At 38.5% G+C, this 22255-nt stretch overlaps 1 protein-coding gene across 1 annotated transcript; it reads right to left on the bottom strand.

The window, feature by feature from the left end:
* Positions 1–295: 295 nt before the first annotated feature.
* On the bottom strand, positions 296–20719 carry HEPACAM2 (HEPACAM family member 2). The gene is made up of 9 exons (XM_037385854.1): positions 20460–20719; positions 14949–15299; positions 13559–13843; positions 7263–7559; positions 3955–4080; positions 3846–3870; positions 3685–3722; positions 2296–2369; positions 296–412 (listed from the first exon to the last, which is right to left on the bottom strand). Exons 1-9 carry the CDS (start codon positions 20527–20529, stop codon positions 296–298), a joined length of 1383 nt encoding a protein of 460 aa, XP_037241751.1. The 5' UTR covers positions 20530–20719.
* Between the last annotated feature and the right edge of the window lie 1536 nt (positions 20720–22255).

Below are 22255 nucleotides of genomic sequence, written 5' to 3' on the forward strand. Positions count from 1 at the left end.
AACTATAGCCACCCTCTTAAAACATTTGGGAATTTTCATTTGAAATTGTGTTGGAAGATCTTAGCCTTTGTTTTTCACACTTAGATAGGACTGTCATGATGAAAAAAGAGACCGGAGTCTTGAGGAAAAGTGAGCGATTGGATAGGAAACGGTGGAGAAACTGAGGTAGCCTTATATCTGTTTTCTTTCCTTACCCCTATTGCTGGAATCAGACACCAACTACCAAAATGCAGGGTGTTCTGGCTGCAAAAGTATTTGTCTTTGAGCTACCATATGACTGCACACAGCCTTTAACTTACTGTTGATGGTCTTCTTGCAGCTGTTCAGGAATATGCTGAATAACTTCATAAATCGTACTAAGCATATCCTGGCCTGGGACAAAGTCAGAGCCAGGAACAGATTGACTGGAAACCTAAAAGTAGCAAAGAGTATTCCCACTGTAAGTACAAATAGGAAAAGATTCAATAGAGATTAAACTGATAAGGTAACTTGTCATTTTTTAAACTTTTTCTTACCAATGACTTGTGTGTGGATTTAACAGTTCATCTCTATTAATTTGCATTTTGTTTTTACATCACAGTTACAGTAAGGCAAACAAAAGTTTTAAATTCAATTAGGATCTTAGATAATTTAGGATGTAGCTCTTGCATTTAGTATGCAAGCATTTTATAATTAATGTACCACAAGTCAAGGAAGGAATATTTAACAAAGAGAGAAGCAGGAGACTAGATAGTAAAAAAGGAGAGAATATTCAGGGAAAGGGCACTGGCATGTCAAAGAGAGGAAACTGCAAGGAATTTCCATAAATGAAGTAATATTGACATTATTCAGTATACAAATCTCCTCTTATGTCAACACAACACCTAGACTCCCCATCCCTAAGCAATTCTCAGTCTTTTTGCCTATACCCAACCTCCAGTTCTTCATTATCTCCGCTTTCTTATTTTTCCCTTTTTCTGCTAACTAACAGATGAATCCGTGGATCAAATGCTGACTTCATCTGCAATACCATAAATCTGAGTAACAGAACATAAACCAGTGGAGTTTCTCCTGTTTCTTGAAATTTTACTGGAAATTAGAATAGGTTTCATTGCTTGTACGTTCATTCTGTTGTCCTTGTCACCTCTCTCTCCCTCCTGACCTACTAAGGCCCCAATTCTGCAAGAAGGTGACTTTGGGATATGATCAGCCTAAGGGATATCACGGTGTGCTTAAGGCTCTGATGATTTAGGGCCTGATCTCTGTACTTAATAAGCCTCCTACAGTCACAAACTTTCATAGACACAGTTTGGCTCCTCTGTTCTCTAAATCTCTGCTGATGTAGAATTCCGTCCTCTCCACTAACCTTTACAACAGAGCTCTAGCCCCAGAGATGTCTGTTTCAACCATCTAACCCCAGCAGAGAAAAGCATGTATTAATCTATGACTGGTTTTTGCTGATACATCATGTATTAGGAGAACTAATTATAATAACAAAATAGGTGTGACTGTTGATGTGACCCTGTGTGATCACGTTTTAAAAGCTTTCCCTTACCTGACCATGCTGATGCTCGCCAAAGGTACAAGATTGTATTGCCAGAAATTTTCCCTAGCAAAGGGAAAGTGCTTCTTCTGCTTCCTCCCAGTTTCAGTCTCTTGTCCCTAAATTTTGTGGCTCTATTTCTCATTTTTTTCCTTTTACATCACATCAGAATGATATCCAACTGCGACACAGTAATGTCAGCAAAGCCACAATGCAGACAAGTAGCATATGTAGTAGAATTTTTCCTGCTAGCAAGATTCCTGTGCTTAGGTCCTCCCCTGCAGTACATGAACCTAAGAAAGTAATTCTTGTGAAATATAGCTGAGATTTAGTTTACTTATTTTTACAATAAAACCCTCAAATACCCGCCTGAGGCTTTTCTGCACTGCCAGACTTGTATGTTGCATGAGCAGCAATATTAGGGCCAAGGAAGAAAACAGCATCACATTAGTTAACTGGCTTGTGTAACACAAGCGGTTCAGTGCTACCCATCTACCCAACACTACTAATATTCTTTTAATATAGGGTAGCTGAACCGAGATCGTTGTCTTTAGAGCTTGGCTAGTTCCTTACTGTCCCATGTTGATATAAGTACTGAACTAGTAACACGGTGAAGAAAGAGTAAGTACTGGGTAAAAAAAGCCATTAATATGGTGTCATATAATCTGTAAAAAGCAACAGAAGCAGACTGACAGAAGGTTTCTAGTACAGATACTTAGTACACCTTAAGAAATGGAAAAGAAACCATCAGTTTATGATGTAAAATCACATACCCTAGAACCACTGGCAAGATCAGGAATAGCGACAAATTCATATATCCCAAAATCATCCAAAGCACTTTCATGTCCTAAAGTTAAAACAAATATGAAAAAAAAGGTATTGAGATGTAATATGAACCTGGAAAATAATGACTGGCAAGATAATTTGACCTAATTTTTAAAACATCTGAATACTGGTTGTTTGATCTGCTTTAAAGCACTTCCCTGCCAAGTTCCTAAGCTGGTGTGGAGTGAGGCAGGGCAGCTGCACAGCCAGTGTGCACAGCACTTGAATATCTCCAACACCTCAGATCAAGTGAGGAGCCCTGGCTAACCTCAGTAACAGTTCTGGCTGAGCCATTGGGACTCTTTTTGCTGGCAGGCTAAACAGGTTTACTTTCATTTTCCATAGAAAAAAGGCCCAATCATAAGCTCAGCACATTTACACTGTAGTGAGGCAATACCACCTGAATCTTTCATAATGCTGAAAATAAAAAACAGGGAAGATGATACTAAGAGATGCTACATTATTAAACAAGTTGACAAATTGTATCTGGGACTTCAGAAACAATTGTAGTTAGGGTGGGAGTCTCTCTCCCTACCCTCCCACAGTCTAGATCTCCTGGTTGTCTCTTGGGCATCACTCCACAGCAAATGCTGCAGCACTAAAGACAGCACTGAGACTCTCTCATCTGATACTTCTTGCTGGGGTGGAGGACCTGCTGTGCTCAAGTGAATTTCTTACCTTGCTAAGCTTTGTATACTTCTCTATCCTCTCGCATGTAGCAGTTTACGGCCTACTCTGATACTTTGGTAGAAAGGGATGGGACTAAAAAGTGCTACCCTTCCAAAGGACAGCTGGTCTCCAGCCTCTCCTGCCTAGGACCATGTGGGAAGGATTATGGAGAGAAAAGAGGCAGTGAAAAAAACCCACACTGGGTCCTTCTGACACAGAGGAAAGTAGTACAGAACATGGTAGAGGCTAACATATGTACACTGTAATGTCATATAATTATCTGATGATTTTAATATCAGTTGGTGCCATGAACATTTAGAATTGTGATTCTCCCATGGTGTATCACCTCTCACTGCTATCCCATAATAACACGAATTTATTTCATATTGGTGGGGACAGCAGAATGCAGGTGATTCTAACCCCAGAATACCAGATGAACAGCTGAAATTCAAGCCAACAGGGTACATCCTGCTGTGAACTCCAGGTATGAGCTACACCCATGTTGACCTGTTGGAGTTTTGGTTTTGTCTTAAGCAAGCTAACAGAGAGGTGTGCAACCCAAGTTACAAATACACTTCCTTTCTCTTTTTCTTTTTGTATGCAGAGATGTTAATTTTTTGCAGGAATGGATTTTGACCTTATGCTCACATTTCTTTCACTAGCATTACCTGAAAATGTCTGTGCCTTTCTGTAATCAGCCTCTGGCCTAGAAAACATAAACATGCTTTTCAGTTTGATGTCATAAGCCAAGGCAAGAAAATTAATATGATAAAATGCAATTCTCTTCATGGAAAGGACTTCAAGACTTAAGAATGATTTATTTTTTTACCTGCTCTGCAGCTTCTGTTGTATCACTGAAAAGAAGAAAAAAAGAAAAATAATTCTTTTTGCTCTGACGGTCCAAAAGAAGAGCTGGAGCATGCTGAACTTTTACATACCTTTATGTGGCTGATATCTTTTCCATATGAATAAAAAGGCCATAGCCAGGATCAAAAATAATGAAATTCCCGTTATTACTGCAAGAGATGACAAAGATTTTCCTTTCTGGGCCAGCTTTTCCAGTCCTGTGACAAAGAAGATGAGTACTGGATTTAGTTTCCTGTTCTGTATGATGTGCTACAATGACACTGGAAAATGCATGTTTTGAAACTCATCTGAAGCTAGTAAACCTGCACAGAGATACAAAATAGATACAAAAGTTCCTGTGAATCAGTAATACTTTTTCTTTTTTTCCGGCTCCCCCCCCCCCCCAATCTCCTGAACTGGAAAGGCATATCAGAAATCAGTCCAGAACAGATTGGTACCTAGAGCTAAATGAAGGTCAGTAAATGTAATCTATGAATTACAGCATCACAAAAAGTAGATGACTACTCTTATTTTAGCCATAGAGACACTGAAATGCCAAGAAATTAGGTGACAATTAGGTGAGCAGTTTGTGCTAGATGGGAGGGAAATCCTAGCTGTAGGACCTGTAGAGTAGGAGGGTATAACTGAGCTATTGTATTTTTTATGAAGATTTTCAGATCACTGACAGTCTGGTTGTTTATCAAATCCCATCAGAAGCCAATAAATTACATTTGTTTGCATTCATGTCTAAATATATCCGAAGTATTTATTTCCTTTGCTGAGATCTTCTGCTGAGATACGCATTAGCAGCTCTTTTCCAGCTGGATTTACTGGCACAACAGAAACACAATATGTATATAATTACATACACAAAAACACATGGAAAACATTTGCATAGAATTTGCAGACAGGGATGTGAAAGTTAGGAAATGCCATACATAGTTGCCTGTGCATCCTTAATTTTCTCTGAATCATGCAGAATTCATGTAATGAAAGGTCATGTCACAATCCATACAGGTAAATTAATGCTGCATATTTGTCAATGCTGGCTTTAGTAACACGGTTCAAATGTGTATTATTTAGCCAGATGTGTTTCCAGTATTTTGATGAACTCCTGTGCAGAGAGCTAGCATTGCTTACATCTACTTATACCTCCATGCAGTTCACTGGCATTGTGCTGACTATGTGTGCTGTGGTTAACACAAAGGTTAAATATGTAGATTTCAAACCAGATGCATCCCAAAAATATGGGAAAATAAATCACTGCAATTTCACCGAATTGTTTTCATACCGCTTCAATGTACTGCTTTCCTCAGAAAAAAACCCCAAACGCTGGAGAATCAGTTGAGTCCTTAAAAATGCTCTTCAAAACAAATAATTTCAAGTTGAGACTCAATAAATCTTATTTCCACAGGCATACTGGTGCAGAAAAACAAAGATGTGGGTTTTACGTGCATTTAACACACTCAAATTGACTTGAGAACTGAGCAGTGACTTATGTACATAACGAGATACCTCCACTTATTTTAAAGTCTAGTCCTGGCTAAAACTGGGGAACAGCTTAGTGTAATTACTGATGTAATTGTTTTCTGGATGATTTTTAGCATTGATTAGGCAGCTGTTTATAGCAACATACAGATGTCATCAGTTCCTTAGCTGGGGAAGTTTTGTAAGGTCTTCTGAAATATCAGCGTTACTGTTGCTGCTGAAAATGGGGTTTCTAGTATTTTAAAGACATAGTCCAGGCTCTGTATCTCGGATTATGGGGACAGGGAGATGGGGTATGGAATAATATTCATAGTCTTTGCTTAGTATGTTTTATCACTTGCAAACAGAATTTAGCCTGAGCAGGATCTCTGAGGTTTAGCCTCATGTGTGAATTCATAACAAATATTCAATCAGTGGTGCATTGCAAAGTGTAGGCTCCACATCTGGATTTAGTGCTATTTGGATGAATACTCATCAAGAAGAAAATTTCCATAAAGGAGGAAACTGATATTTTTAAATACACAGGATAAAATGTTTTAAAAAGCTTTATTTAGGCAAAATATTTGTAATTAGGAAATGTATGATCTTAAGTGCAACTAAACACGAAGCTGTGGAGTCTTCCCTTTTTCAGCCTTTGAAAGGAAATCTCACCTGAATTTCTTAACACTTACTGATGAATACGCACATATATATCATAGGTCACATGAACTTCCTAGAGAAATGTCATGTTTATTTCTACTGACGCATAGCTCTGGTTGCATTTTCTTTCACCACTAGCCACAATGTTTAGCTTTGAAGTGCAGTATTCTCATTGTAAAACTGCAACCCATCTTCCTTCCAGCATACTGAAAGCCACGGATTTGTGATGAATCTGTAAGTCAGTCTGAACAATGGACATCTGGTCTCCTTGTTTACCTGACTAACAAATGGCCTAGCTCTTTGCTCTGCACAAGCGAAGTTGCTTTGATAAATTTTCTAAAAGGCAATCTATTCTATCTTGTTGAACATTAACAGCATGCATTCCTTATCTGAAAATACTTGTATCAATCTGTATTAATAAAAGAAATCAGACTTCTCCAATGTCTTGTTCTTTGCTGTAAGCTTCTGGAGATTTTCTGAAAAACTGCTTTGTTGCTCTTTAATAGAATCTGAAACGGGAACTGAGGTTATAATGTATGACAAGTAGAGGTGCGTATTGAGCAGAATCTAGCAGTCAATCCATAGATTCACAAATATGACAGTGAAATAATTTTTTCAAACAGATTGCAATAAAACCATTCATCATTACAACTTGCATTATTATCATACACTTAACTAAGGTTCTCATAATACCTAACCACACTGGAAAAATATTAAAGACCTTCATTGCTGTGAGTCTGTGCCTGGTTATTTTAGTCAGTGATGTATGCTTACAACTATCTCATATACTGGTCACCTGGTGGCCCCAGGGCTCACAGCTCCTGAAAGCTGTGGGACAGTAAGCCTTGGAAGAAAAGGCCCACCTTGGCATTCAGTGGGTTTCTGCGTCATTGTCTCCATTCATCTTTATAATTTTTAAATGTAAAAAGTAAAAAAACAAAACAAAAGACATATAATTTTGCCACGTTACTTGGTCATGATGAGTTTTGCCTACCAAGGAAGTTTTTCTACTCAAAGGATAAATTTCCAAATGGCCAAATATATTTTAGTGTCAAACTCCCATAAAACTTCAGCATGTTAGTGGGTCTTGCCCCAAGCCGTGTCACACAGTGAGTAAAACTTGGATCCCAACGAATGGCCAAAATCCCCTTTACTACATTGTGAGCAAGACCTCACTTCTGATGTATATTCTGTCTCCAAAAATTATTTCCTTTTTCTGGGGTTGACACTCTCCTCAGATGTTACAGTTACAGCAATGAGTTAATGTTCTTACCTACAGAAGTAACGATGACTGTGAAATGAGTTTCATCCCGTTTTCCAGTCATGTTGTTGAAAGCACGGCACATGTAATCTATTGTTTTCTGGGCCACTTTATCAGATACAACTTCCAGATGGGGTCCATATTTGATTACATGAGTGATATTGTCAGCCCTTTGAATCCACGAATAAGTATTTGGTGGATTTGAATCTGCCGAGCAGTTGAACAGTATAACTTCCCCCATGTCAACTGTGAAGACTGCCCCTATATTCAGACCTTTATCTGATTTAACTCTAAGTCCATAAGGTCCATCTGCATTAAAAAAAAAAACAAACAAACAACAAACAAAAACCACAGTGGAAAAATTAAAATCAGAGTATATAATTAAACTTCAAATAGAAGCATATTTCTACACTCAGAATTTTAAGTTAAACTGCCTTTAGAATGGCTGGCATTGGATTTTATCATTTCAATTAAAAGGCTTTCAGTCTGCACTAGGTTTGACTCCGAGTACACCCACGTAATACTGATCTAACAGATGTTTAGGGAAAAAGGACAGGTCTATGCTTTGTTCAGTATGATAAAAAGATTGAAAACTGAACACAGTTGGAAAAGCTGTGAAGGAACAGGTCTTCTTCAGGGGTGTATTTGACTCTTTCTACTCAAATGCCAAACTCATTGTCATAAGTAATTTCTCTGCACATTTTAAAGTTAACAAATTAGCCTTGGAATGCATAAATATTTACCTTAGTACTTTGCAGTATAATAATTATTTGGGGAACTATCCTACAGGTATAATATAGAGTGGGGTGTGCCTTAGATAACTTCAGAAAAAGATGACTACTAAAATAAACTTTAACCTTCCCTGCACTTTAGTAGGCTTCTACTGCTGCAGCATTTATTGTTCTTTCAAGAGTAAGCCCTTGTGCTGAAAGCAAGCTGTGTTTCTGAATATAATTAGAAAAGGCATATATTGTCCAATACATGTAATGTGTTCATCACTCAGACAACTGAGCAGCTAAGTATTTTTAGGGTAATCTTTGCAGGAAAACGGGAAGGGAAACAATATATTAAAATATGATAGGAATATTTTCCATGTTATTTTTAATAGAACATTTCACATCATGGGTTTTTTATATCTTTACATGTTAAATTCTATTTTCACAGGGATCTAAATATAGAAATTAATGTGGATAATATAATAATCAAAATGTGCCTTATTAAATTACTTTTTCCAGTCAAAAGAACTAATCATTCTTATGTGCTAATTCCCTAAGGGCTTACATGCATAATCGAAAAAGCACAGACCTAATATTGACAGAAACCAAAAGAAGAAAATATGCAGATCATCTTTTTGGTAGGATCCCTGAAGTCTGGTAAAGCTGCTGCCAAGTGCCTCACACAGAATGGCACAGCTAAAAGACAAGTCAGTATTATGCCCATTGTAGAAAGTGCAATCAAGTAATATTTCCACCTTCCTATGGTTGTCTGGAAGCATTAAGATAATGTAGCTGGGTTTGAATGTGAAAGTCCCTGCTACATGAAGCAGCACATTGGCACGTTTCAGACTCCATTTCTCATCAGGAAATTCATGCTGACATTAGACCTTCCTCTAACATGCACATTGCTATTTATTGTCTGTCTTCTTTTATGAGACTGATTTATTCATCCACAACACACAGGCAAACAGCGCACAGCACAAAACAGGCCACTTTGTGTGTGTGCCTCTGGGGTTTTTTCTCCGTCTGTGAAGGCTTACATATGAGAATGTAGACTGTTACACCATGACCTCAGCTTAGTCCACTTTTAACCAAACGTCCGTATTTCACAACATAAACTTGTCAAGCTTTATTTTCTCTAGTCATTTCTTAGCAGTAAGCTTTTTGCAGTCTCATTTTAAGGAAGGCCCTACATCATGCATAATATTTACTTGGAAAATGCAATAGAGCTTAACTTGAGCGTGATCTGGCGTTGCTCCCACCTACATCACAGGGGCCATTCTGAAGAGTCAAGGCATTTTAAAACTCTAGATGCTGGGCTGCTTCTCCACGGGCTCCGCAGTTCCCAAGTCATTTGCTTTACTGTACCCAAGAGCCAGCCGATCGTGTAACGAGCCCTTCTGGGAGCTGCAGACCTATCGCCGCTACCCTGGCCTGGCTGACCTTACTTGAGTTGCACGATTGTGTGGACGGGGAGCCCTCCCAGAACACCAGCCGCGCATGAGGGCTTGCCTGTTGTAAGTACTTACTTCCCTTTCTTCAGAAGGGAAAGGGATGTACTGAACTTTTTCATACATAAAGTAAAACCTCATGTACTCTATTTATAGGCAGGAACACACATTTTTACTTTTCAGAGCGATTCTGTGGTTCCTCCTATCCAATTCTTCTTTCTTAGAACAATTAATTAGCCTTTATTTTTACTGCTAATACAACCTTTGATATATAAACAGAGATTAATAGTATGAACAGCTGACTGGTCTTTGAGCCCCTTCACTGTAGTGGGAGATTTGCCACAGTCTGCAAAAGAATCAGAACTGATTTCTGCTTTTTTATCAGTATCATAACAATGCAGCATAGAAGATAACACTAACAACACAACTACACTTTTGTATGAGAGCTGCAAATGAAAGAAACCATTATAAAAACACTGACACACAATGGCTGAGGAAGTAGGTTTGAAAAAAAATAATAATCCCAAAGAAAGGTTTTCTTAGAGATAATCAAATCTTGGCAAGGCTGAAAAGTGGCTTTCCTTGATGAAGTCAACATAAGTGTCGTACAACCCTTCTGCTCCGTCTGGATCTGCCTTTTGCCTCTCCTGGGCATCCTGCATGCCATTGAGATCCCTAAACACTGGGTGGCTGAGGGATATACACAGCTTCAAGGATGATTCTGAAAAAGTGAGTAATTAACCATTTCCTCTCTAGCACTAAATACAGTCTAGCTTTGGAAAGCCCAAAGGAAAGAAATCCCTTATTAGGGATTAGTCTGTTAAATTCAACTGCAACAGCACAGTACAAGAGTTTCTGCTGCAGCCTCCGTGGCAGCAGCTTCTTCCAGTCTTGAAATAATTTCTTCTGGCTCACGCTACTGCAATAGCCGTATTCTGGGGTGCATTATCATCACAGCCAATGATAAGCAGAATAATATTAATGTGAAAAGACGAACAAAACACTTTTGATTCTTTGCAAAAAAAAAGAGTAACAGCCTTCATGGATCCCTCAGCTCTTCTTCTCCTTTCCAGTATTGTTCTCAACAGAAATCTGCCTCTTGTCTCAGTAAAGCCAGTTAACTAAATGACTTGTAAAATAATAAATCATCTGTTCTGAGTAACAATTTACTGCTCTGTGAGAATATTTCCAATTGCTCCTATCACCACGAGACTGTTACGGTTTCCAAGCAGATGGCAAGTATTTACTGTGACTTTTTTTTTATCACCTCCAGTAACTCCCCCGCAGCAATGACATATGGCACATAGAGATCCTGGGGCCTGTTCTGGATTGTTATTGACAACTGGGAGACAAACTACCTCTGCATGCAGAGGTTGGACCAAATTATGCTACTTCGTATAGCTCAGGAAGTAAGACCCCAACTCCCATCACTAACTTGGATACGGATAATATCCATAGCATTGCAGTCTTTCAGCACTGCATTGTTTTCTCTTAATATGTTTTTCAAATTTTAAATCATGCACAAAACAAACCCTCAGTTCTGATGAATTAATAAGCTCATTCTGAAAATGCAAATACTTATAAAAATATTTCCACATGTGGAGAAAAACAGAATCTCAAAATTTTTTATATATACAGATCTTTTGAGCTATATATCATAATCACTCAAAAAAAAATAAATCCAAAAATATGGACACTCTGGGATTTTAAAGTTCTGTTAAACAATGGGTCAAAAAGAGGTTTTCAGTTTAGAACCTGGAAAGATTTTTCAAAATTTCTGGAAAATACATGTAGTTGAGTGGAGGGCCAAGGGAGGAAGCAGTACCAGAACTGAGGCTGAAGGGTACACACCTTTGTGCAAGTGTCCTAGGCACCTGTGAGTGCAGTAAGTGCTCTGGAGTCCATCCTGGTGCAACAGGTCAGAAATGTGAATGCCAAATGGGCTGTGCCACAAATGAAAAGAGCAGTCTGAAAGGTAGCAAGAGTAGCAGATATTTTTCTAGTCTGACCTGATTTTACGGCATTGCAAGAAGGCTGCCAGGTTGTGCTGGATACAGTTGTCCCCAGGTTTTGTATAGGTATTCTTGGAAAAGAGAGATTTATACGGCCCGTTCATAGCTCATTAAAGTCAGAAAAACAGTAGGGGCAGTGCAGTTATACACATGCAGCTCTCATTCTTAGCACTTTAAGCACTTGAGGGAGCTGAGATTGTCACTATACAGAAGCAGGCATTTAAAAATGTGCTACCTTGAGGAACTCCATCAGTGCTGGTTATTTCCTTATAGAGCATTTTATCATGATTCCCCTGTCTAATATGATGGAAGCTCAGTTTACAAACAGTCCCTGTTTAGGACTCTGTAGCATCTCCCTCATCTTCATGTCTGCAGTGCTGTCAATTTTATAACCTGCACCTAAGGGATCAGCTCTCATCTAACAATGTCCTCGTTAGTCTTCACTAATTTAGGCAGGTTTTTTTCTCTGCTCCTGATAAAGACCCTCACACACCTCAGATGCAAGATACCTCCTTATCCAATGCTTTCAAGTTATAATTAAAAATTAATAAGTAGCAGAATGGATAATCAGAGATGAAAGGAGGAGGAAGATGAAAATGTGACATAGTAAGAGGTGTAGGACCTGAATATGCTGGTAGTGCAATCATAACAATCCTAGGGCATGGGATGTCTACCAGCTGCCAGAGCCTGGCAAAAGCAAGAGTGAACACCAGCCCCTGGCTGGACAGGAATCCAGTTATGGCCCTTGCACTGTGCCATCCACACTGTGCCACTGGGTAAACTGGTTATATCTGAACACAGCTGGTACCTGTTGTGACCTGCCGGATTTCAGCTCTCCTCTAAGAAGGGCAGTTTGACCCCTGAGGACATGAGGATTAGAGTGTGGCAAGGTCACATATGTAGCATGTGCTGCTTGCAGATCTTGGAGGCACTGGGAGTTGATGTTACGGGAGGTGTACAAAGAATAAAACGATAGTGCCTTTTCTAGGATTTAAAGTGTAATTGCTGAATGCTGATTAAGCCAATCTTTTGTTTCCACCAACTCATTTCATTCATGAACTCAATCTAAATTCACAGTGTTTTTCAGGTGTTTTCATTTCCAGTGAAAATATGGCTAGCTTATGGTTTACTCTTCTGCCAGCACTGGTCTTCACACAACTCTTCTTGCTCCCTCATGTTTCCCATTTGATGTGGAAAGCAAATGCTCCTTTCAGCTCTGATTTTGCTAAGCCAGACTGAGTTCTCTGGGTCTCTTCTCCATTCCTTTCTGTTCTATTTCTTTCCAGTTTGAGATCAGTGCTCTGGCATGTGCGGGAACTGCACACAGTGGTCTGTATGTGGTCTCATCTTCTGTGTGCCATTAGTATTCCCCTTATTTCCTTATTGGAAATACTTTGCCAACACACCCTAGAATTACATGTCTTTCTCATGCCTGAATCACACTGCCAGCTTACAGACATCTTGTGACAGCTCAGTCAGCCAGGCTCACTGCCTCAGTTATTTCCTAATCAATCTCCATCTTATCAGCAGAAGTTCAAAGTCTTTGCTCTCTAAAAGTGCATGCCCATTTACTTTTTACTAGCAAATTTCATAGCAGTTCTATTACTCTGTCAAAGTCCTTCAGACCTCGCAGTTTAATGTCACAGGTGAACATCATTGATACCCTCAATCTTTATGCTGATGTCATTAATGGATGTATTAAACAGGACTGGAGTTGAAATGATCTTGAGGAAAACCACTAATACCAGTCCTTCGGCATGGTACTTCCTGTACTTACCTTTTTGAAGCTGGCTGCTGTCCCCATTTTTAACACTATTTTCATTTATATCCATCTGATTATTTTCTTCCTTTGAGTCAGAGCTCCTCCAGATCTGAGGCTGCCTGTACTGCGGAATTCTGGAAGTTCCTATTTGAATTCTCCAGTTCAGACTTATCTTCACAACTACATAACGCTGAGTAACTTTTTATTATACTGTTTTAAGTCAGAACTGTTATAAACAAGCTCATCTTGAATGCAAGCTCATATATAACATTGACTCAACTGTTTTCTGCCTGTTTCCATAGTTAGAGGCACTCTTTCCAGCCATATCATTTATACAAAGGTAATTATGAATATTTCATATACTCACAATATATGGTTGGTGCAATTATCTCACTTTCCATTGCACTGACAGGGTTAGATACCAGACAGCTGTAATTCCCAATGTCTTCTTTTACAACAGGAACAATTAGAAGTGTAGCATTGTTTGATGAAAAGGTGTAATTAGGGCTGGCATGGAGAGGCTTCCCATTTTTCATCCACTGGTAAACTACCCTTGTACCGTTACCCACAGTACATTTTAAGGTAATATTCCCCACATACTCCACTACCCCTGAAGATGGTTCAGTGTGGACAATAGGCTTTGTGACAGGAACTGTAAATTAAAGAGATACAAAGAGTTGTAAAAGTGATAAGCCAGTATATTACAGACTTCATTCTCAAGATGATAAAAATAGCAGTCATCATCCTCCCTGGAAAGTACTCGGATTTCAAATTTTATTTATTACATGTGGTTAAAAGTTGAAATAAAGGGGCCAGTTTCTCATCTGGTGACTGTAAGAATTGTTCTCGTATGTAAATAAAACTGGACTGGTTATATTACTGGTAATAGGACAAAGGCTGCAGTCAGGTATTCTATGGCTTCCAGCTCCTTCCTCATAAGCAAATCCCTGTGGCCACAGAACTGCATGACATCGCCCACAGTGTGCGCCTTCCTCAGTATGGCTGCCCACAGCTTTGCTGATGCTGGGCACCGCTGAAACGTGCTGTCAGTCGGGTCATGAGGATGGCTGAAGCCTGGGATGGGTATGGGAGTTAAATGGCAGCTACAGCTTTGTCATGTCAAGATGTTATTTCATTTTCCAAGCCCAACAGTTACAGGGCTCTCCCTGTATAACCCACAAATTACAGTAGTCTCTTGTCATTCTTTTAGATCATTCTCTTCTATCTCCCCTTTTTAATTTTATTTTTTTTTTATTTCCTATGCCCACTACAAGGAACTGAGTACAAAGAGGGAATTTCAGTATTTTAGGAATTCAGGTCTGGGCTTCTTTTACAGACACAGGGTCACCAGCAGAAGTCAATGACTCCTCCTTGGTAGTTACAGAAGGTAAAGTTTTTCAGGGAAAAAGACTATTTGAAAGTTAATGCATCCTCATGATGGACAGCACAGCAGAGCCTTATGAAACCTTTTTTTTAGAAGTTTCTCTAATTTCATAGTAATTTTAAGGTTTCTATACCTCTTCAATTTTTTACTTATGATCCAGAAACATTAGTCAATGCATGAATTTTGTTTACAGATGACATATTCTAGCATTCACTCCATCAGCACTAGAAAACAACATAACTTAATTGTTAGTATTTATTCATGTATGGTTGCATTAAATCATACATTATTGTAATGAGATACTAAGAATCAGTACTTCAAAACTACTGAAATTTTATTTTCAAAATGAAGATACTATATTTTACTAACTTACCATCAACAGCTACTTGAATCTTTTGACTGGCAGCTATCGTCCCATTTCCACGGGCATTGACTTTTACAATATAATTGCCCTCATCACTGATATGCAATGGATTGATCATCAAAGATGCATTTGGTGGTATGAGGGTAAACTTGTGCTGGTATTCCAAGTCTGGAACTACTGTTTGATTTACAGAGCCAAGCAAGTATTTTGGGTTACTCTGAGGCCTCTCAAAAAGCCATATTATCTGGATTTCAGAAGCTGTAGCATTGAAATTGTAGTCAACAGTAAGATGGAGTGGTTGCCCCTCAATACCATGGATGGTATGAGATGGTACTGTCAACTTTAAGGCAGAACAAAGACCTGAATAAAAAATGAAACAAATGAAACAAATAAACAAACCCAAAACACAAATGGAAACCCTGGAAAACTCAAACGAGAAATTTGCAAAGAGAAAAACTCCCAAGGTTAAAGCTGACACTTTTTTGTATGGTTATAACTCAGATTTCAAGTAAGAAAGGAATAAACACTCATTGACCTTGATGAAGTTGGATCTAGCTATAAAGCTCCAGCTTTAAAATATATGAAAAGCCAAAGAAAAGATATTTGCCATTTCAAAGCACAGGATCTTTTATTGTTGAAATTTTTTTAATGAGAAAATGTGTATTTACCTTAATGTTTAAAATATTTCCCCTTTGAAGTACTTCCCATTTCTAGGTCTTACATTTTCTAACAGTCTTGGATTGCAAAATCAATTTTGAGATTATTTTTTCTGGGTTGGTTTATCCATGGAGAAATTTCTTAGTGTTACTTTGACAGTTATACTAAGAAACTGACTGAAAATCTAAAAAACAGCACTTCCATGAATTTGCCTGATTAAAATTAGAAATAGTTATTATGCCTAACTGCTCTGTACCCATAAGACTAAATTCAAGAAACATTACTAAGCTTGCAAAAGTCAAGTAATCCAATTTTAGGAAAGCGCGGAATTAAGGTTTGCTGTTGATAGGCACAACAGCAAAATTTTCACCCACATGATTAAGCCTCTTCTGCAAGAATCCTGCCTCTGTTAGGGTGCAAAAAGGCCACTCCTCAGTTAATCATCAGCTTTCCCATATATTATTTTTGAATCATTCCATTGTGTTGGCCTGAGACAGATTTATAGAACGTTATTAAAACTTTACTCTTAGGACTGAGCGATCGATTTCCATGGGAACTTTTCCACAGCACTCACAAGTACAGCAATGGTGTAACGTGTTGACATTAATGAATTGATTTCACACCACCATTATAATTGATATGACTTTACAGACGAGGAACTAAACAGAGAAAATTAACAGCAAAAATACCCACTCATTTTTAATGATCAATTTGAAATATCAAGGACTGGATTTTCCAAAATACATAAACCCACATTTTAATATGTTCAAGATACAGGTCCTGTCGACATCAGGTGCAGGTTTGATTGCTCAGCCGTGAGTGCTCAATATTGCTGAGAAGTACACTGCAAGCGCTAAGTTAAAACCTTTGGAAAAAAGCAACCTCTTATTAGTAAGAACATGTGAAAAATGTGATTTAGGTAATTCATCTACCACTTCGAAAGAGCACACTGGAAACTGAGAGAGAGAATGCAGTGCCTAGGGCAACATGCAATGCTTTCACAATGCATCATCACTTCTTTTCTTGCTACTGAACATCTTCGGTTGGACCAGATGATCCTTGAGGTCCCCCCCAACCTGGTACTCTATTATTCTATGAATCTTGACATGTTTCCCAATACCTGTAACAAAAAAGTAACTCCCCAGCTGAAGTACATATACCCCCTACCTGGCAAGGGACGGCAGAGGGAGCTATGTGTGAAAAATATGTGACTGCTAGTAAAGACTAATATAATGCTGAGACAACTTTCTTATATTTCCTACCTTCATAGCATTTGTCTTCATGACAAAAAGAAATTGTTAAAGGTTCATTTGTGTCTAATTTCCTAGGTTATATAGCAGCAAAAAAATAAAAACATGAATTCAGTAGTATAATGTGGTGTCTGTAAATGTCTTTTGAGTTAGAATCTTTAATTTCTCTGCACAGCTGTTTGCCACTTGAGCTAATTGCAAATAAAACTTGCCGAGGATCAATGTAGGGACACAGAAATGGGCTGAAGGTATCAGATGCAGCATGGCAATATGTAACGCCACTAATTAATGTTAGAGGTACTCTGGAAGGGCATGAAAAGTAGCAGAGCAGAGATGGTGTGGGAATGGACGGCTCATGGGTAGCCAGCCATGTTGTCTATGCCACTGAAGGAGCCCACAAACCCATCTGTGAGATACTATTTCAGGAAAAAAAACCCTATTGCTAAGAAATCTCTGGTTATATTCTGCCCATTCAAGAACAAGTGAGTTTCAGAGTCGAAACAAAGCCAGCTACAAAGTCTACCCCCCAAAAAAATGTTGAAGGCTGGCTTCACTTTTCTTAAAGCTGAGTAATACTATCTCAACTAGAAAAGACAGCTTGCAGCATTTCTGAGGGTATGGCAGGGAAACCAACGGGAAATATGGCAGAACACTGTAAGGGTGATGTGCATAAAGAGAGTGAAATCCTTTGACAGAAAGACTGGCAAACCCACCTTCTCATGGGTTAAAGAGGAAGCAGGCAGAGAACCTCAGGTTGCAGGGACACTGATGTGGAAAGGATGGTTGCAGGTCACCTGAGACAGGAGGAGAATGGGACAAAAAAAGAAGAGGAGCACAGCAAAAATATGGAGAGGCTTAAAGTGGAGGATACACAAGGACAGAGATGTTTACATGCTTAACTTTTTCTAGATCGAACACCTGAAAAGGCTGAAGCATATCAAATTGAAGCCTCTTCCCCTACCCCTTTTTAATAATATTTATGGCCCATTGTTCTGGCACTGTTTTGTAATGCTACAGAACTCTTAGGGACTTGCTAGACTCTGGTTAATGGGAGATCAGTTTTGCTGGCTGTTGAACATTTCTCAGAGGTGAATTCCCTCCCTGTGAACCTTACAATACAAACCAGATTTAAACAGCTGTTGTCCATCTGAAAAAGAAATTGAAAAGAGTGTAATTCCTCAGTAAAATCCTTCACAAAATATTAAATGTTGGAAATATACTTCATACAGCCCATCAAATACATTTTGATTTTTATATCTCCTTAAATGAAGTCAAAAACATATCTCAAACGCTGGGAGATCTTAAATGATCAATTAAAAGATCTGTTCATATCCTTCCTCATTCTTTATGCACAACACTGCTCAGTTTTGGAGTTTATTTAGCTGTCAGTAAGCAATTGTGCTGTAGGACAAGAAGCCAGTAACAGCTGCAGTGTAATCATGAACTGTGTATAGCGAAAAATATTTCTCACAGATCAGTGCAGAAAATTAGCAAAAACCAAGCAGGTCTAGTGAGCGCTAAGATAACTGGAATCACCAGTATAGAAAGTTATTGCCATAATAAAGTAAGATAAAGAGAACTGTGGCTGGAAAACTTAATTCCTTCTCAGTTAAAAAGTGTGGGAATAGAAACTGTACATTAATTTTGTTCCACTTGATTCATGGAGACCCATGTTAACAGCTTGGAAAGACATTTTGATCTGCAGTTAAGGAAATTCTTTTAGCAAAGATCAGAGGTGGTGAGGGCAGAACCCCCATTTTCCCTTGGAGTCCATTCAGGAATGGTTTTGGGTGACTGCAGGTTTTGCTGCTCGCTCTGCGTCTGTGGGGTGATTTCCTGGAGTGCCATGAGCATGTAGGAGCTCCTCTGTGGGTGGCAGGGCAAGGGGCAAGGCAGACTGAGGCTCAGAGAAGGTTCTAGATAATGGTGTTCTGTCAAAGGCAAGGGTTTTACAGGAGCAATGCAGGGAGACTTGTGGCTTTCACAGGGATCAAATCTTTTGCAGTCTGGAATATTCTTCATCGAAAGGGTTATTCTTCACCAAAAGGGGTTATCTTATTCACAGAAAGGGTGGCCAAGCATTGGAACAGGCTGCCCAGGGAAGTGGTTGAGTTACCATCCCTGGAGGTATTCAAAAGATGGGCAGACATAGCACTAAGGGACATGGTTTAGTGGTGGACTTGGCAGTGCTGGGTTTGTGGTGAGACTCAATGATCTTAAGGGTCTTTTCCAACCTAAATGGTTCTATGACTCTCTTCTGTTAGATTGACTTTGATTTTTAATTAAAACTGAAGATTGTTATGACTAATCCTTGAATTAATAGTGAAATCAAGCCAATGTGCCAAATTTTTACTTCTTTCTCAGTAGGCTTAAATTCCAGATAACGTAAGCCTATCTCTGTAACTTTCCAAATATAATACACATTTTTCCAAGACTGGAATTCTGAAAACTAGTTTTTGTATAATGACCGTAAGGGTTGTACCACGATGACCTCCATTTGGAGCTCAAGTGATCTGTGCTTTGCTTCCATCCCATATTGCTATCACCAGTATTAGCAAGCACAACAGAATCATTGTTGACATAAAACAAGGGCTGCAGCTTTAGTTTAAATAAAAAACTATGACATAACTTTTGAGTTTATGGCATAAACTGAAACCTGCTTAACGAGGTTTTATCATTCTCTGAATTTAACATGCACATCTTGTCAAAGTGAGTTTGGATTCTAAACTGCTTTTCACCAGTGTTCATTTAGGTCTTCAGTTCTCCAGAACCCCTGGACTTTATGTAAAATTTCACTAGGTAAGTGATAACAGTTTTTACATTTTTTGCAAGTATGTTCATTTGTGAAAAAACCCCAGATATAATGGACCAGGGAATCTGCAATTCCTATACCCCTACTTATATCAGGAAAGGCTTGGGAATGCTGTTTCCCGGTTTGGGATTTTTGCCTTGAACTAGTTTGTAGTTTGTAGAGATATAAGTTTATCTAACATTTGATCACAGGACATTCCTGTCAAAGTACACAGAACATCTATTTTTTATCTACTGCACGGATAACAAATGCATTCTTATGAAAACTGCACCCACATACCAAAAAAATGTACTATTAATGGGAAGACATTCTTCAGTTAATTGAAAGCTCCATTTAGTTTCAATATCAAGTATATTTAAATATTACATATGAATTTTCCATATCAAGTACAAGTCATCACAATGAAGTGAAAAATAATCTATCAGCACTGTCTCCTCATCACGCATTTCTAAAGAGAAGTGTATCAGCTTCTGTATAAACTTTGGTTCAGAACTTGTCCAGCCTTACTTGTCAAAAAGAACATACAATACATATATTACTTAATAAATGTGACAACATACTTGTAATCAATGCCCATGTATTATACATGGATTATGTACAGCACTCATTTTTGTCAGCTGCTAAAACTGTATAGCTTCACTCATAAAACAAGGTTACATTATCTGATTAAAAGCTTTTAGGCTACTTGCTTGAAATGAAACAGCTGACAATACAACAGAAGTATCTTTAAATTTATAAAATTTATAAAACCAATTCACATTTCCACAGTGACAAACAAATATAATTCATGCTGTTTCTTACCTACAAGTAAAAAATATATTTTGCACTCCAAGTCCCAAAAGAAGTTGGTTAAAGGGCTCCATGAAAGCATCCTGTCCCACACAAATGCCACCTTCTCAGCGCTAAGCCAGGGCTTGGACCTGCAGCTGCTGGTTTATTTGCTAGGAAAATCAGCAATGAGTTAACAGGCCCTATCCTGTCCCCTGCCTTACGTGATTTGAATATGTGTATACAAAGAACAAAGGGAGTGGAGCACCTGTTAGATTGAGCACCCATCTTCATTGCCTCTGACTTTATCATAACCCTTCCCCAGCAGTCACAGCAAATACGACACGGAATGTAATAAATGGGGCGCAGAATACAAAGTACATTGAATTAATGAAAATAAATGAATGCAGCCAGTGTACAGGTTATACAGGTATTAATACTTACAGTTTCAATACAGATACTGTGCTGCTAGATGGTTCTGCTTATTTCAAATTAGAATTAGCACTGAGAAGATTTTTTTTCAGAACTTTTCCAATGGCAGCCTCTCCTTTTCATTTATAAAAAAATATTCAACAGCTATTAAAGGCCTTTTTTTTTTCTAGCACTTTAAAGCCCATAACTTTTCTGTATGTTTTTTCCCTTAACACAAGCATAACTTGGCGATGATTTTATTCCCTTTCTCTAAACAACATGTAATGTAAAGTGTCTACCAGGCATCTTCAAACAAAGAATCCTATGGCTAGTGGATGGCTTACTACAGTTGAGTTAGCTGCTGATTACTGTTTGTTCTACATTAACTTACATCGGTTTAAACTAATATTAACAATAATAATGTATGATTTGGGTTTTGCCCACAGCTGTCACTCACTGTACAAATCAGCAGTGAACCAGGCAACCCTCCCACAGTTGCATGTGCAGCAACAGTTTGCAACAGCAAATATTTGCAGTGACAGAGATGATTTAACCATAGAAAAACACACTTTAATTTTTTTGCTATACAGCACTTGGGCAAACTATTATGGATTAACAAATATTAGGCTAGACTGTATCCTGCATTGTGCAGGAGGGACTGGTATCAAGGAACTGTGTCCCCTCTCACCGTGTGTTAGGAGCAGGGGACCTAAGCTCCCACCAGAAAGGCTGAACATTCAATTTTTACTTAAGTTCAAGACAGGTGAAAATGTCCAGATCTTTCTAGATCGTATGTAAGAAACATGACAATTATTTCAGGTTAACAAAACCAAAGTACAGTGGTCTCACCAGAAATAATGTCACTACCTGACATAAGCCAGGAGATGAAGAAGGCATTTTGCATATTTCCAAAGGCTCCCCAGGTCCACTGCCCTGCCCCTCCTGAATGCTGCTGTTCATAACCTGCTTAATCTACTTAACTGTAGGTTAGATACATCAAATGGCAACCTTTTGTAAAACCCGAGTTAGAAATTATCTACTTGGTTTCAACATGTAAAAAAATATTGGTCACAGGTTCTAATTAATTTCTGAAACGATGGGAGCTTTTACATTGTGATAAAGCCTGTGTTAGCACTTTAAATACCCTGTGTGGGCAAATCGAAGGGGGGCAGGGGAAGGGGAAGAACATATTAGCATAGATCCATTTTTCAGTTAAGTGTGTCCCCTTATTTCCAGCATTAGGATATGCTCTTGATGTCATTAATATGCTGAACATTTTTATGCTAAATAACTACCACAAACAAAGTGGATGCTAAAGATGTGTATTATTTTTTTCTATAGAATTCTAGCTTGTGCTGGTTGATAAATGGCATTTGGACTTAATGCAAATAACCTCACTCCTTTTTAATAAAAGCAAC

This window comes from Falco rusticolus, chromosome 4 (assembly GCF_015220075.1).
Source record: "Falco rusticolus isolate bFalRus1 chromosome 4, bFalRus1.pri, whole genome shotgun sequence".
NCBI lineage: Eukaryota > Metazoa > Chordata > Aves > Falconiformes > Falconidae > Falco > Falco rusticolus.